The sequence below is a fragment of the Calidris pugnax genome, unplaced genomic scaffold (genome assembly GCF_001431845.1).
Source record: "Calidris pugnax isolate Ruff unplaced genomic scaffold, ASM143184v1 scaffold247, whole genome shotgun sequence".
Lineage (NCBI taxonomy): Eukaryota > Metazoa > Chordata > Aves > Charadriiformes > Scolopacidae > Calidris > Calidris pugnax.
This window is the reverse complement of record NW_015090980.1, coordinates 578,239-594,828: the sequence shown is the minus strand read 5'-3', so window position 1 is coordinate 594,828 and position 16,590 is coordinate 578,239. Positions and strand designations below refer to the sequence as shown.

Here is a 16,590-nt window from a genome sequence, read left to right as displayed (position 1 = left end):
AGGCAGCAAAATATACCAAAAATCAGAGGAGGGATTTTAAGAGAGAACCTTTAATAACTAGGATATTTGGGGGGGAAGGGGAACCAGGTATTTGACAAATTGTTGACACTGATGCGCAGCTGTAGTTTTATCTTTGGCTGCTGCTGGTGGAAATGGGGACAGGCCTTTGCTCTCATTCAGAAATTTTCTCCATTAACTTTAAATATCCATGGTTTTTTTTTTAACCTGGCAGCTATAGAATACTTAAAAGTCTCAAGTACTTTCTACAGAGAACTCATATTTAATGCTTTTTTTTTTCTGTGCTAATTAGACTTTTAGCTATTACTATTTACATTTCTGAACTATTAGTCTAGAAAGAGATGATTACTCCCAGGGGCCGTGGTACCCTGGGTGCGTTGAGCCCGTCCCCGCAGCCAGATACTGACCTCGGGGGCAATGTAGTCTGGGGTCCCACAGAAAGTGCTCGCCTTGTTCTCACCAACCACGTTTTCTTTACACATTCCAAAATCGGCTATTTTGATGTGGCCTTCCTTATCGAGCATCACGTTGTCCAGTTTTAGGTCTCTGCAAAAAGTGTTTTGGGAAAAAAATATAATTAGGTTTTTAAGGAGAAGCGAGTCATTTTTGTGTTGAGATGAGTGCAGTTTCTTCGCTGATAAACACCTTCCCTACATCCCACAGAGAGGCTTTTCAAGAAAATAATCATCCATCAACACGGTAGATATAAAATAGTGCTTTTGTAGGTGAAGGTGGTGGGGAGAAGAAGTCTGGCTTGTCAGAGTGAACAAGAGGCTGAGGTGTATATACATTGTGTGACCTTATAATCCTCAGCCTTTGCTCTTCCATCATGAGCACGACCATGATCTGCTGCTCCTGGAAGAGGTGTGAGTCCATTCCATCCCCACCAGCCGACACGGCGGCGCTGCCCCAGCTCCCGAGCTCAGGAGGAAGGTTGTTGGATTCTTGGGAGCGTTTGGCAGGAGCACGACTGTTTGAGGCCTGCCCAGCTTTTAGTGCTACCTGGGAGTTGGTCCTAGTTACAGCACGAGGGGGTTCATGTGTTGTGGCCACGGTCTGTGAATTGTCCTATTCACGTCTATTTTCAGAATAACACTATTCAATCAAGTCAGAGCTTTTTAACAGCACTTTCCAAAAGCTACATTCCCTCCCTTTGGCTGGGATGCGGTATTTTTGTCCATCTGGCTGCAAAAGCACATACCAAGGAGGGCAGGCTGAAGAGAAACCGAACCTAGCTTCTGCTTACCAAGAAAGACTTGAAAAGAGCAGATAATTTTATATGTGAGAACGTCAATTTCTCCTTTCTCTTTCTCCTTGGTACCTTTTAGGCTCCCAGGATCAGGTCCTTATGTTGCTCAGAGGGGGAGCTGCAGCTCCAATCAAGACTCCCATGATCTAATGCAATGCAACGTAAATCTTTCTGTGTTTGCTGTGTCACCTGAGTCAACTGAATGTATCTGAGATGGGGAACACTCAGGATAAGTTAGGGCACTGCCCTGCCTGCCTACAGCAAGTTCTAAAGCCTTTTGTATGGACGTGCACCTATATGTAATGTCCCCCCTAAAACTGCTCCAGGTCAGGTTCTGTGATTATACAGGTAAACATCCTGGGGGGGAAAAAAAGTACTTTTTGTTTTGCTGGTGTTTTGTTGGAAAAGGGTAGTGTTTCTCTGAAAATACTTCATACTATGAAATCTCCCTCCAGGGACATTCTAATTTAACGCAGGGAAATTTAACAGTGAGCCTAAAAATGGTCTAGAAAGTCTGGGGTGGAAGGATTTTGTGCCAACGACAACGTGTCCCGGAGTTTGATCCTTCCCTGCATAAAACCCAGCAGGAGGCAGTGGGAAGGCAGTGGGAAGGCAGTGGGGGGCACGAAGTGCCTTCCTGGGCTATGGCCGTTCTCTCTGAGGCAGACAGGCTCGTGAGAATCCCCTTTCTTTCCCCAAGGAGGATCCCTGTAACGTTCATCCTCTTTAGAAACACTTTTTTACTAGTCTCCAACTTCAGAAAACTGCTTTAAAGGGGGGGATGCTCCAACATGTTTCCCATTTCTATCGAGGGAGATGGACAATAGCAGATGTTTGGGGCACATTCACCCAGGACCTGGTGTGATGTTTCAAGTCCAGCCGTTATTCTTTGTACCTGTGTGTTACAGAGGGAAGAGCTACCTGAGAAAGTAGTTACCAAATGGTGCTCTGAAGCTGGGGTGAAAAAACTGGATAAAGAAAACTGAGACAAAAACTACATTAAAATAAACTTCTGATCTCTTGTAGGGTGGGTATTTAGCGGCTGATCAGGATCTAGCTCCTGATATTTCAACCTGGTGAGGCAGAGGCAGCAATATTGTGGTTTCCATGGAAGGCAAAAGCAGACAGCTTCCACCTCAGAAAGGTGGAGGAGGCCAGGAGGAATCAATGGCCTCAAGGACCCTCTTCCTTACCTCCAAAATAGACAGACTCATGATTTGAAGGCAGTGTTTAAAAATAACTGAAACAAGCCCGCTTTTGTGTAACACAAATAACATTCCATCATTCTAGTTGCCAAGGAAAAAAACCACACAGCTATAGATTCATCTCAGGCACGTTAATGCCCTTGGAAGAGCATTGGGTCCCTGAGTGACAGCTGTGACTTGTCCCATCAATCAGTAACCCAAAGCTGCGTGAAGCCCTGAGCCAACTCCCAGGTCCCAGGCTGGAGCTATTGGTACTCACCTGTAAATAATGCCTTTGCTGTGAAGGAACTGTAGCCCGCATAAAATTTCAGCTCCATAAAACCTGAAAAGAACAAAACATCTTTTAATCTGTCTTACTCAGTTAAAATACAGTCCGGGGAGCTGGCCAAAAGAGCTGCTGTAAGTGTCTCTTTATGGAGTGAGACGTACTGTACGCTTTAAATATGAACATACCCGTATTTCCATAGCTGCCAGCTGTGAGTTAATCCCTGCACCACACACCTGCAGTATCTGACACCAAACAGCAGAGGGGACAGAACAGCAACTTGCTTTAATGCTTCATTCCGCTTCCAGCAGGGAACTCGGGCCCTTTTCTACTCTTGAATGCCCTTTGTATGTTTTTAGTGCTACGCCCTTGCCTTTAGAAAGGGAGTCACCGGGAGCTGAGTGCTGGCAGGATGCTTCAGGGGGCACTGGGCACTAAGGGCTGAGTTGGAAATGGACCTCACCCCTCTCCCTCCACCTGCCCAGCCACAGCAGAGACTGAAAAGTAGCATCAGAGACTGAAAAGTGGCATCAGAGACTGAAAAGTGGCATCACTTCAGGGACAATCTCAAAAAAGGAGGTAATAACCCAGAGGATATGAAGGGAAATACTAAAAGAATGCTTCCCCCTGCCCTCAAAATGTATTAAAACCTGTTTTTTTTTCCCAATTGAACAGATATAAAACTATTTCCACTTCTGTATAGCAGAATGGATGTTGACCCAAAACTTCAGGAGCAGGTATAAAGGCCACCAGGAGGGGCTGCCAGATCCACAGATGTTTGCTGGAATGCAGGGAAGCTGGAGGGGCTGCCTCTGGATTGTTGCTGGCAGAGCAGGAAGGAGGTGGCCCCTTTATTTATGGCAGACCCCTTGATCTGATCCCATCCAGTGTCCCTTGGAACAGCGCGTGGTGACACCAGCAGTTTTCCAGTCTGGTTATAGAACAGCTCTGCGGCTCACGGGTAGGTCCACGGCCCTGAGCTGTCACTTCTAAGGCCTTGGGTATGTCCCTTCAATGATACAATTAAAGCCCTAGTGCTTTTGGGTGAGAGAGGTAGAAATTGACCTAAAACTAAAAAGTTATGATAGATAAAGTAATAATAATATTTTTGCATCTTTTACTTCAGGTCCAGTGATCTCTGAGCCGTAGGTAACGGACACAACTGCACTTACAAACAAAGCACTCACCCCTTTTATAGTACCTTGTGGAACGTGCAGGTTTTCCTTCTGTATGTCACCTCAGCCTGGCAATCCCAGTAAATAATGTCATTGTTGGGGTTTTTCCCCATGCTGTTTGCCAATTTTTCCATCAAAATATTGTCCTAAGGGACACTGAAGCTGTACTGTTTGCTTTTCATTGCTGGTTTGTATTGCCCTTTACTTAGCATCTCTAGGTACAAGCATCCCATGAAGTAAAACATCACATAAACACATAAATTAAGAAGCCCTAACTCCACACGGCATTAAACGAGCTTCTTCCTTGTATTAAACCAGTGCCCAGAAATACCTTTTCAATCCTCAGCCACTGAAACTGGAGCAGAAGGCTGCGGGTAAGTGCTGCAGAACTAGAAGCAGTAAAACCACAGAGACTAAAATAATTGAAGGAGGTGGGGACCAAAGGTGGGGACTCACGTTGCTCTGTAGAGATCGAAACGCCCCTTGTCTTGTATGTGGAACATCAGGTCTCCCCCGTTCAGGAACTCCATCACAAAGAACAGATGATCCTGTTTGCAAAGAACCAGTGAATGGAAAAATTACTAATGCCATTGCAAGCACATAGTGGGGACCAAGCAGCCACTCTGCTCCTCTCCTGAATATTCCTCTATTTCGTGCACCCTTAAGAGCATATGAGGCTCCCACAGATTTGTGTAGTCTGCTCATGTACTGCAAAGCTAAATGGCTGATTTTGTATTCTGTGGGATTCTAGACTTAATAAAAATATATATTTAAACAGACTTACTGAATTCTATTTGTGTCAGTCATCTTTTTTTCCCCCCTCACTGAGGGTAGGATTTAAATTAAACTGCCTCTTTTTCCAGACTGTATAGATTGTCTTTCTGATCTTATTCTGGTTTCATCCACGTATGGGGGGGTCATAACCATACTGACTTTCCACAAGGCCAGTGCACTACTGCACAGGGCACAAGGAAATTTCATCCTTGTATCACTAACTTACTTTCACGTGGCTGCTGGTGACAGCATCCATTAAAAGGCTAAATCTCTTACCTTTGTCTGAAACGTGCAGTAAAGATGTGTGAGAAAGGGGTTTTCCCACGCGAGAGCGAGGACCCGCTTTTCCACCATGGTACATTCCACGTCGTCGTCGATGAGCACCACGTCTTTTTTCAGAGCTTTGATAGCAAAGAATTCATTCTTCCCTTTCAGCTCAGCAAGCAGAACCTACAAAGAAGAAAAAAAAAAAAAAAAAATAAAAGAAGAGATTACAGCACGTGTAGGAGAGACTGGTGCTGATGGTATCAGGGAGGGAGAGTTGGAGGCGTTTCTAGCGGGTGCAGTGACAATTACAAAGCATTTAAATGGGAAGGATGATGGAGATTTGGGAAGTTGGTGGGCACAGAGATGAGGAGATGGGGCTCAGGGACCACATAACATGGGCACAGCAGCTTCCAAGGCTGTTTTTCTGTCAGCGTCTTGAGCGTGTCTGAAGAGAAGACACGTAAAGCCTCTTCCCTCATTAGAGCTGTAGTTTTCCTCATTAGAGCTGTAGTTTTCCCTCATTAGAGCTGTAGTTTCACGGGGAGGAGGGGACAGAGTCAGTGGTGGCTGTGCTGCTCCCCCCACACCTCCCCCTGCCCCAGCCTTGTCGGGCTGTTGCTGTAGGGGGATTATCAACATCAAATCCCCTTTTCAACGGTGGTGCATAAAGGGCAGTTCCTCTGCCTCCATACCAAATAACTGAAAAAACGTTGTGCATTAGCAATCACTTTTGAGTTCAGACAAGATTCAGGTGATGAATTTCTCGTGTTTTGGCAAAGATGGCTATATTCAACTCTGCCAAAAGATGATCTACCCAAGGTAGATAATCCCAAGGCCCCTCTGGTGAATGGAGACAGCCCACCACAGTGCAGAGACCAAGCAAAGCAGTCACCTTAAAACTCCCCAAGTTTGTTACGTACCTTTCCAAAGCTTCCTTTCCCTAGTACTTTATGGAAGACGAAGCTGTCTATGTTGAATTTCCTCCTGCTGGCGATGCGTGAGGCTGTCTTGGCCGTGCTTCCCTCCCAGAGCTTATCGTACTCGCTGCCGTCTGCTGATGGAAACGGAGAGTTTAAAGTTCAGTGTCTGCAGGAATCGTGCATGACTCAGACCAACCACTAAGAAATAAGCACTGACACGCTATTGCAGTGCATCTGCTGCCGGGACACTGGTGAATCTCAACAGGATGGTGTCAACCCCTGAAGTTTACAACAAAGTTTAAATGACATGAACGCACTTGGTGGTGTTGGATTTGAATTGATCTGGAATTGTTTCTGATGCTGGGTTTAAGCAATACTTAGACAGACATTATAAAAATCTAAGGCCCCAACTTTCCCCTACGATACAGAGCAGAATTTGGAGAAAAATATACTTCACAAGGACTGCTTGTAAACGAATTATTTCTCTTCTGTTCACAGAACAGGCTCTCCCTCAGCCTAAGCAGAGAGGCCATAAAAAGATCTGATCTATGCCCAAATGCTGGCTGAGAAGCATGATCATACAGGTTAATCCTGGTTATACCCTAAAATTAATAACTCTATTTTTTTTTTTTTACCTTCACTGCACTAATAATAACCATGAGATGATATTGTGGGTGCTCCACAAGCTGCCCAGTGTCTGCAATAACCCCAGGAGGAATCACAGCGGCTACACCTTAACTTAGTATTGAACCAACCCACCTGTTGTGGCAAACCAGAACAAGTACAATAAGAATTATAAAAATAATTTTCTTACTGGGCATTTAAATAGAATTAGTTCAATGAATGGATGAATATATAAAACCCTGAACCACCCATTATCTCTTACTGAGCCCGGTGATTCCCATCTGGTAAGACATTACTTCTACTGTTGCTTTTATTTTTGCATAAATCATCCTAGGTTAGCAGTTATGAAAATAAGGCTTATACAATGCTGGAGCTCTTTAGCAATAGTAAAAAAAAAAAACCCAAACAACACAACCCTGCTCTGAACCTGTTCAGACAGGATTCCAGGTACGACTTAAACTATTTCAGCCATTTAATCTCAAGTAGTATTTTGGCTACTTACATCCTAAAACAGAGAGGACTTGTCATTGGTTCCTAAATGGCTTGTGAACAATCAAGGTAATTAACAATGTGCATGAGGTTTTGGTGACAGGGAAGCGTGTTGTGGATGTGTGACTGGTTGGGGAAGCATCCCCCAGTTCCATCATGGGGAACTGCGTGGCAGCAAGTAAAATGTTTTGCAGGAGGATGGCTGTGCTCATGGACTCAAAACTACAGGGATTTGTCCAAAGTTAATCTAAGCATTTTGTGTGGCCGGAGAAGGTGAAAAGAAATATATGCTTTTTTTTTTTAACAGTGCTTATTAAAAAAAAACCAAAAATTGTCTAACATAAGGCAAGAACGAATAATTACTTAAATTGTTATATTTGTGTAGTCTGGGAGGTAAATGGCTAAATTAAAACCTTGTAGCTTTTCTCACCTGTTCTATCTCCCCCTGGACCTCTAGGCTTCTTATCAAAATCTTGATAAATACCAACACTTTCTACAGATCCAGAATCAGACCTTCGTGTAGATTTCTGAGGAGGAAGGGAAGAGTTGAAATCACATTTGCATTATTACTTTAGAAATACATTTAGCAGCTACTGTTATAAATAACATGATGGCAGTACGAACTTTCTCTTTTCTTATTCACTCCAGTACATCTCTTTAGCATACCTGGCTAACTTGATTTAAAGCTTCAGCGAGCAACTTCTGGTTTATTCCACACAAGTTTGCCACCTTCTTCTGGCATTTGTGATGTACATTCATCCCACATTCTAAAAGAAATACAGGGATGGTTATAGAAGCACCAGGAAAATACTCTCTGACGTTACACCACGAAGGGCTGTTTCTCTGTGCAGTTCAGAAACCTTGTTATAAACCCAGATTGGACACGGATCTATCATTGTTAATAAAATTACAGTTTTAATCTTTAGCTTGATGAAGGCTACAAAAATCATTCAAAAGGGGGAAAATCCAATCGTTATTACGTTATTCTCAAAATGTGTTACAATAAGGATCATCTCACCTTTTTGTGGGAGAATTATAGACCCGTATTTACAGTAAACACTTTCAACACACTTTTAGGCGCTACCTTGAGTCAGACCCACCAAATTCCAGCTATTCCCAAAGCAGGAATTTTGATTACACTGGAGATGACTCCTCCGCAGCACATTCCCTGCCTCCCTGAGAAGCTCCCCTCGGCTGAGCCGTCACATGAGCCAAGTCTCTCTCCAGTACAAAAGCCTTTTCAACCACGCGTGGATGAGATGAACCCCGTTCTGTGTAACACACATCTAGAGCGTGTACAAACAGCTCATCTCTTGTGGGGGTGGGACCCCTGGAAAAAGCACGGAGAGGTCCCGGCCGCCCTCCCACCTCCTCCCTACCTTCACACTTGAGGCCCTGTTTGACCAGCCCCCAGAGCAGGCTGCCGCAGTGGTCGCAGAAGGTAGGGCTCATGTAGTTGTAAACCTTGAAGCGGTGAGGCATGTCAATGTTGAAACGTTCCTTCTGAAACTGAGGACAGGCAGAGGGGGTGAGGAGCTCTACCCAAAACAGGCCCGAGCTCCTGACAGGAAAAGGCTTGGATGTTACAAAGGTACCACCATTTTATCTGGAATAGCCCCAGTCTCAGCATCTGGCAGGGAAAGAACCTGCCCGTCCAGTCCTACCCACCCCCTCGCGGGGCTTCTAACTGCTTTTCTTGCTTTAAAGTTTCATCCACTACACATTACATATAACCTTCAGGAGAAGACAGTTAACTCAAGATTGTAGAGCCAAGTGCCTCCCAAACGGACCCAGCCTTTTCTACACAAGGTTTTGTTAAATCAGGAGCGCTTAATTACATAATTACACTCTAAAAATACCATTCCAGCTCTTACCATTGTGTCCCTGCTGTTGGCAGCTGTACCAGTACACCTCCCGATGATTTTATCGATGCATTTCTTATGAATAGCAGCATTGCATTCTTCACGATGTGCACAAGAGAAAAAAAAAAAAGGATTCCTTCAGATAAGGAGTACATGGGATGAGGCGTTCACATTTCACAGCCCCACGTCAAGACACACACCTTTACATCATATTATATACACCAAAACCTTTCTTTTCTATCAAGATGACAAACTTTTTAGAGCAGCTGCCCCCCATTTTCTCTTGACATGACCTCTATTTCTAAACTAAATCTGCTGCCATTAGGAAATGCCACCGGCACTTGGTAACAGAAAGATAATATTATGCTTTTCAGTTTTACCCTTTGATGTCTCCCCTACTGTTTTTAGCAATGCACAGAGATCTAGGCTAAGTCAAAAGTGCTTTTCAGTTCAGCTGTAAAACCCACCAATGGTTGTAATTCATTTTAGAAAAGGTTTCATCCAAACTGCTCTCATACATGAGTGGAACTTTTCAACCACATCACACACTAATTAGAAAAATAGCCAAGTCTACATCTTCATACTAAAAACTCAGGTAGGAATCATCATTAGACAGCCTTAGGTTATCCTGCAAGACACAGGTTTAATATCTACTGCTACCTATGGTGATGCTGCACTGTGCCATAAATGTTTTCCAAAGATTTTTCAACAGTAACTATTAAATCTAGAGGTTAACATGGGACGTAGTAGAAGAAAAAAGCAAAATTAACTTACGCCTACATTTGTATCCCTGCTTGTTGAGTCCCCTGAAAAATAAACGATAAAGAAGGAAATCATGAAAGCATGTATTTGCTGGAATAACAGGTGGTTTTTTATTTTTACTACATCAACCAATCAATCCTTTGCATATGGGAATATTTTTTCCAAGCAAAAAACTTGTCTAACTTCTGCTATTCAGACTCCTCTCCTAGAAAGGCAGGTTTAGAAGATAAGGTGGTGTGTTTCCACAGACCAGCAAATTTGGAGGGAAACCCAGAAAAGACAAGGTTTCAGTCACAGGGGAAATCTCCTGATCTGACTTCCTATGAAAATGGCTTTACTATGAAAGAGATCCAGCTTTTTGCCCTTAAAGGGGCTTTACTCTGCAATCAGCCACTTCATATCTCAAAGTCTGAGCACGATTTTCTCAGATCCACCGACCTCACCCTCTTGTGAAAGTGCTGCTCTTGATCAACAGCCAGATCTCATTTGATGAAATTTTTGCCAATTATTTCAGTGGTAAAATTGTTCAAGTTCTATTTTTTAGTGTGAAAGAGACAAGAATAAATATATTATTTGCATTTCCCAACACATGAATTTATATGCCATGTTTTGCCTCAATATACCTGAAGGGAATATTGCAATTATTCAGCCTTTGAGGATGGGGAAAGCTTAACGTTTCTTTCTTACCATACGAAGTCTTTGCAGACAGAGCAAAATGTAGGTTGTCCAAAGAAGGTAGCAATAAATTCATGATTTTTGATGTAGTGGATTTTGGCTTGCTTGATAGCTCCTCTCCTGTTCATAGTTACTGTCCCCTCTTCTTCCCTCATTGACTGCTTGCAATCTAAGGGGGAGACAAGAAGACATACTTTTAATACTTTAAGGTATTACAAACATGAATATTTATTTCTCCAAAATGTTGAGTTTGGCTTTCTGCTGCAGACTTGTGTTTCTATTTACTTTACACCTGCATTCTGCAGACTTTCAGTCCCACAAGTGTGAAGACACACACTCGCTGCTTCCTCAGGCGTCTCTGTGCCATTTGCAAGCGCTTCCCCCTCCTGCTCATTCCAAAAAAGCCTTCAGCAAACGAGCCGAGAGGAAGAAGCAGGGATCGAGCACAGTCTTGCTACAGAAATTACACACACAGTTGTTTCTTGAAAAAAATATAAGCTCCTATACATTATGTGATTTATATGCAAGAGGAATAAATGTTTTATTGGAAGCAGGAGGGTCTTCTCCTTCAGCAGAAGCCTTTTCATGGTGCTGCAGGACCTCCCAAGCCACCACCGAGCTGCACTACTGTTAGATGGGTTTCTCCTGGCCTCCAGGATCACTAAGCAGTGAGGACAAATCAGTCTTTCGATTAGAATTTCCATTACCCTATCTGGTAACGCTGATGTTATAGCTCTCAACATGTCCCTGTCTCATCCCTCGCCTCTCCTAGCCCCCATGGGGTTACAATATATAGTGCTATATAATACTGTAGCAGTCATGGTACGTAATATGTATATACTGTAGCATCTAATATTATCTACATAGTAATTACATACAGCATTAGCAAAGAAATAAAACAACATAAGAATTCTCAGGCTCTGAGTCCAGCTGGCTCACACAGGTCCCTCATTACAGGTTATAGTTATTTCCACTCATTTCCAAGGAAACGTCTCAGTTTCTCTTACAAAAATGAGCCTCTTGCATCCCAATCTTTCAGCCATAACTCAGACTATATAATCTTACTTGCACATTTTGAAAATAACAGGAAGAGTCTGTAACAGAGGCAACCCCATGAAGGTGTATCGAAAGAGACTAAGTGATAACTTAACCCTAGGACACGTTTCTCATCCATGGAGAGGAGCTGTTGCGGGACAATCCCACCCAGCAGCTTGTGGGAGACGTGGACAGGGTTCACAGGCTGAAAGTGAGGGTGACAGGCGACTGCCGTGTGCAGGTGGGAGCTGCTACAACAGCGGAGTAATGGAAAAGCCAGAAGAGCATTTTTCCATTGTCAGTACAATTGGTTTTTATTTGCTCCATTGCATTGCTGCCTTTGATCAATATTGCAATTGGTTTTTATTTGCTCCATTGCATTGCATTGCAGGAGCTTTGCTTTTTACACCAATAGGAAGAGATTTCTTTCCTTTGCCAAGTCCCACTGACCGCAACGCCCGAGCTTGCTGCAAGGTCACGCAGGAACCCTCTTGTTCTTTTTCCAGCCACACTGGCTTTTTGTCATTTTTTTTACCTGGCTACCACTGCTGCTGTTCCAACAGACCACTGAACCCGGGACACAACCTATCATTTGATACCTTTTTGAGTTCCATCAACTAATTCATCAGCCACAGCCAGCAGCAGGCAGACCGCAGCGGCAGGGACTGTCTTCGAACAGGACGGACAACGTCAGCTCAGAGATTAAGGAAAGATTAAGCACAATGATCAAAAAAGGTCCCTGGGTTTTGCCACGAGGTATTAATGCGCTTTTCTGAGAAACTGGCCGTCTGGTTCAGAGAAAAACCCATCCTGCCTGCCCCTGAGAAGTGCTCAGGAGGTACAGGGGACAACCTGGCACTACGCACGCCTCCCAGGTACCTCCTCCCCTCACGAGGTATTAATGCGCTTTTCTGAGAAACTGGCCACTGGTTCAGGGAAAAACCTATCCTGCCTGCCCCTGAGAAGTGCTCGGGAGGTACAGGGGACAACCTGGCACTACGCACGCCTCCCAGGTACCTCCTCCCCTCTGGGAACAGGAGTCACCTCTGCTGCTCCATCAGGCCACTGAGTTCACTCAAGGGAAACTCCCCATCAGCTGCTGCCCTTCAGCGTGTCCCAGTCCACAAACAGCACTATCTGTGTTTAATCCTGTGGAGCACACGTCCTGCCTGCCCCTGAGAAGTGCTCAGGAGGTACAGGGGACAACCTGGCACTACGCACGCCTCCCAGGTACCTCCTCCCCTCTGGGAACAGGAGTCACCTCTGCTGCTCCGCCAGGCCACTGGGTTCACCTTTCCTCCCGTCCTGTCGCCTGTGACTTGAGAGAAGAGACTGACCCCCACCTCTCTACACCCTCCTTTCAGGGAGTTGTAGAGAGCAATAAGGTCTCCCCTCAGCCTCCTCTTCTCCAGGCTCAATAACTCCAGTTCCCTCAGCCTCTCCTGATAAGACTTACTCTCCAGACCCCTCACCATCTTTGTTGCTCTTCTCTGGACCCACTCCAGCACCTCAATGTCTTTTTTGTGGTAAAGGGCCCAAAACTGGACACAGTACTCGAGGTGGGACCTCACCAGTGCCCAGTACAGGGGGATGATCACCTCTCAGGCCCTACTCCCCACACTGTTCCTGATACAGGCCAGGATACCGTTGTCCTTCTTGGCCACCTGGGCACACTGCTGGCTCACGTTCAACCGACAGTTGACCAACACCCCCAGGTCCTTTTCCACCAGGCAGTTCTCCAGCCACTCTGCCCCCAGCCTGTAGCACTGCCTGGGGTTGTTGTGACCCAAGGGCAGGACCCAGCACTTGGCCTTGTTGAACCTCATCCCGTTGGTCTCAGCACATCGATTCAATGATCCAACCTGTTCCTCAGATGCTTCAGGGCAACCACAGAGGGGAAGGTGCGTGCAAGGAAAACACGGCAAAAACATGTCTGCGGAGGGACAATGTCCCGGATTGTTTGCTGCATCAAAAGGATGCCTTCATAAGGGTGATTTAATCAGTAACAGCAACAAAGCAGAGAAAGGTGTGTTGCTTTATGCCGTGTATTCTGAGGAGATAACCTATGATAATGGAGCAGATGAAGGGAGAAAAGCCTCCCTAGGGTCTGTAGCACAAGCAAACCCGGTGTTTAGTGAGGAACTAACAGGATTCACAAAGCAAACGGGACGCAGCTCCTCCTCGTGCCGAAATACTTGTAGCAATTTAGTATTTGCTGGTGCTGCGTGCGAAATTATCTGACAAAACTTGATCAGGATATGGGAAACTGCAGTGTTTTCTCTCTGGAACACTGACATCCAATTTAACAGAAATATGTGAGACTGGCATCTATTTTTGAGAGGGTAATCAATAAACTAATCACTTAGTTTGTACAAATTAAAAAACCAAAAAGGACAAAAAGAGAAAAAAACACACTTTCCTTAAACATACTTTTAACTATGAAGAATCCTTGAGCACAGCAAAACTTTAAAATCTGCGTGTGAGAACACAGAGTCTTCACAACCAGCTGCCTTATTAAATATCTTTGCCAAAATCAACCAACATATCAAAGTATAGCTGAAAACATTTTTGTATGCTTCCGAAGAAGCTGAGAGGTTTGGGCAGCAGCTCAAAGTCAACTGCACCTGAAGCTGAGATGGCTCTGAAATGACAGTGTAGTTCATTTCAATTTATTATGGGTGTGTTCAACAAGTTATCTTTAATGTGTGTATTACCTTTAATGCGTACTGCTCCAGAAGTTCAGCCAACCATGGGCTCAATGGGGGAATAAAGGCTTTCTTTCAAAGATGCAGAGAGAATTAACAATTGCAAGGAAGTAAACTTCCCAACAACTGTACGGATGCAGGGTGGGGATGGGGGAGGAGGAACAAACACAAAGGGAAAGCCTTTGCTTCCCCCTCCAAGCAAGTCAGGATTTCCACAGATGGAAGGCTTGTCCTGGGCTGGCACATGGTCAGAAAGAGTCATGTACAAACCAGCTGAATCAGCAACTAGAATCCAGGTGACCTCTGCGGCCTGGACCTGAAATTAATCATTTTGGACCCAGCACACACCATTAAACATAATCTATTTCCTCTATCGAGAACCGTGGTTAATATTTATCACTGACACACTGCTCATGTCTTTCAAGGTCCCTTCTCAAAACTTGCAGCTGATCTGACAAAAGCACCCACAACTCCTCCGTGCCGTATATTAATTAAGAAACCATTAAGCAGGGCTGGGAATTGACAGTGCAGCTCTCCAGAAGTGCTGTGAAGGTACCATTGTATACAGTATTTAACTGCAGCGCCAGTCCTTCTGAATATTTCAGAGTCCTTACAGCCACTAACATAACACAACCCGCAGTCTGGAAAACATTTGCTAAAACAATATTGCCATGACTCTGCTGAACTGTAATAAACCTCAAGGTGAGATGTCAAATTGGCTCAAATGAACCTCAACAGTTCAAGGACAAAAGCAAACAACCTCCAGAATAGCTCTACCACACTTTTTTAAAAGAAAGAATAGAAAAAATATTTACCATTTTCAGAGTTCATTTTTCATTTTAACTGGCTCATTTCACAGTTCTGTTTGTGAAGAGGTGAGAGATAACAGCGCTACTGTCAGAAACCCAGAACCAGGACTTGGCTTCAAACAGGGACAGGCAAAACACTGTCTGAGCTAAACGGCTGCTCCGGTTAAGATTTGCCTGAAACTTTATATTTCATTATAAAATCCTACTAATATTTCTGTTCAGGGTCCCCTTTTGCTGTTCTACTGCCTTGCACTTGCCTTTGTTTGAAAGTTAAGTGTGCCTTCAGGTCAAGAAAAATATTAATCTCAGAAAGCAATCATTAAAAAGGAAAGCTTCTTCCTCACAAAGGAGACTTTCCCAGTATGAACTATCTCAGAGGAAAACTGCTCTTTAGCCTGGCCCTAGAGAGGATTCCTTTACAGGTCGTCTGTACAAAAAACCAAACCAAAAACCCCACCCACAAACAGTTACAGAAATACGGGTTTCCCAAAAGTCTACATTTCTGTGACATGAACTTGCTATGCTAAATGATTTTGAGTTTTGTGATCATCACGACATTTCATTTACAGGCAGGATATTAATATTGCTATGTATTTCTCTAGGTTTTTTTAACCATCTCCACCATCCTCAGTACTTGTGGATTCTACACTGCTGACAGTTAAGTAGCAATACCAATAGTCTGCTATACAAGCCATTGCTATTTGCTCTCTAAGCTGGCACGTAATTGCAAATTACCTGTCTCCTGCCCAAGCAGTTACACTACAAGGTTTAGCACGAGTGGTAAAAAGCCGTGTTACAAACTCTTAGTGGCACCCTTACAGAAGAGGTATGTATACTATATGTCATAGTGCCTGCATTTCTACTGTAAGAAAAGCTACTGGTATTATAGAATGGTTAGAGTTGGAAGAGACCTAAAAGATCATCAGGTTCCAACCCCCCTGCCCTGGGCAGGGACACCTCCCACCAGACCAGGTTGCTCAAAGCCCCATCCAGCCTGGCCTTGAACCCCTCCAGGGATGGGGCAGCCACAGCTTCTCTGGGCAACCTGTTCCAGTGCCTCACCACCCTCACAGGAAAGAGTTTCTTTCTGGTGTCTAATCTAAATCTCCCCTCTTTCAATTTAAAACCGCTACCCCTTGTCCTGTCACATATGCTCTGTGCAGAAACCAGGACACCCACGGGACATGGGCTTCTTGCCTTCTCTAAATAAATGAATGAAGTCTTGCTTTGGCCACGGAGCCCATACCCACTCCTGTTGGGCTGGAGTCGCGACTGTTAACCGTGTCTCCACTGAACCAGGTCTTTCATTGGCGTTAATGAAGTCAGTGGTCTTTCAGAAAAGTGCTAAAACAAAACAGCAGGGTTTTAACAAGCCCTGCTTTTCAATCCAGGAGGGGAGAAAAAAACCAAAAACAACAAGCCCTGCTTTTCAATCCAGGAGGGGAACAAAAACACCATAAATCCCATGTGCACACTGCAGGCTTTGTGGGGCTCGCACCGTCTGCGGAGCCGCCGCGGTGCCACAGCCCGTGCCTGGACATCTCCACGGGTGTTTTGGTTAACACTTCTGCACAGGTACCCTGTACCTCAGTCCCTGCGGTAAAACACAGAATAAACTGGAAAATGAGTCTTCTCTTTTCTTTTTTTTTAAGTTACAAAGTAAAACCAGCCTTTAAAAATACAGCATCCGAGCCAAATTTCTTGTGAATGTGTATAAACTATATCAAATTTTCTCTGCTCTACATGTTAGCTACCT

At 44.3% G+C, this 16,590-nt stretch overlaps 1 protein-coding gene across 2 annotated transcripts in view; it reads right to left on the bottom strand.

Annotated features, from left to right (window-relative positions):
* Positions 1–16,590, bottom strand: part of PRKCD (protein kinase C, delta) — an 86,324-nt gene that overhangs the window by 2,469 nt on the left and 67,265 nt on the right. The window contains exons 5-15 of one of the 2 annotated variants that reach the window (XM_014953557.1): positions 10,298–10,454; positions 9,623–9,654; positions 8,861–8,946; positions 8,366–8,495; positions 7,653–7,753; positions 7,417–7,513; positions 5,874–6,007; positions 4,963–5,136; positions 4,369–4,460; positions 2,732–2,794; positions 426–564 (exon numbers count right to left, since the gene is read on the bottom strand). In XM_014953557.1, the coding sequence (XP_014809043.1) occupies positions 426–564; positions 2,732–2,794; positions 4,369–4,460; positions 4,963–5,136; positions 5,874–6,007; positions 7,417–7,513; positions 7,653–7,753; positions 8,366–8,495; positions 8,861–8,946; positions 9,623–9,654; positions 10,298–10,454 (1,205 nt within the window). The remainder of the gene's footprint in view (positions 1–425; positions 565–2,731; positions 2,795–4,368; positions 4,461–4,962; positions 5,137–5,873; positions 6,008–7,416; positions 7,514–7,652; positions 7,754–8,365; positions 8,496–8,860; positions 8,947–9,622; positions 9,655–10,297; positions 10,455–16,590) is intronic. The other variant, XM_014953558.1, reaches the window with a different exon arrangement.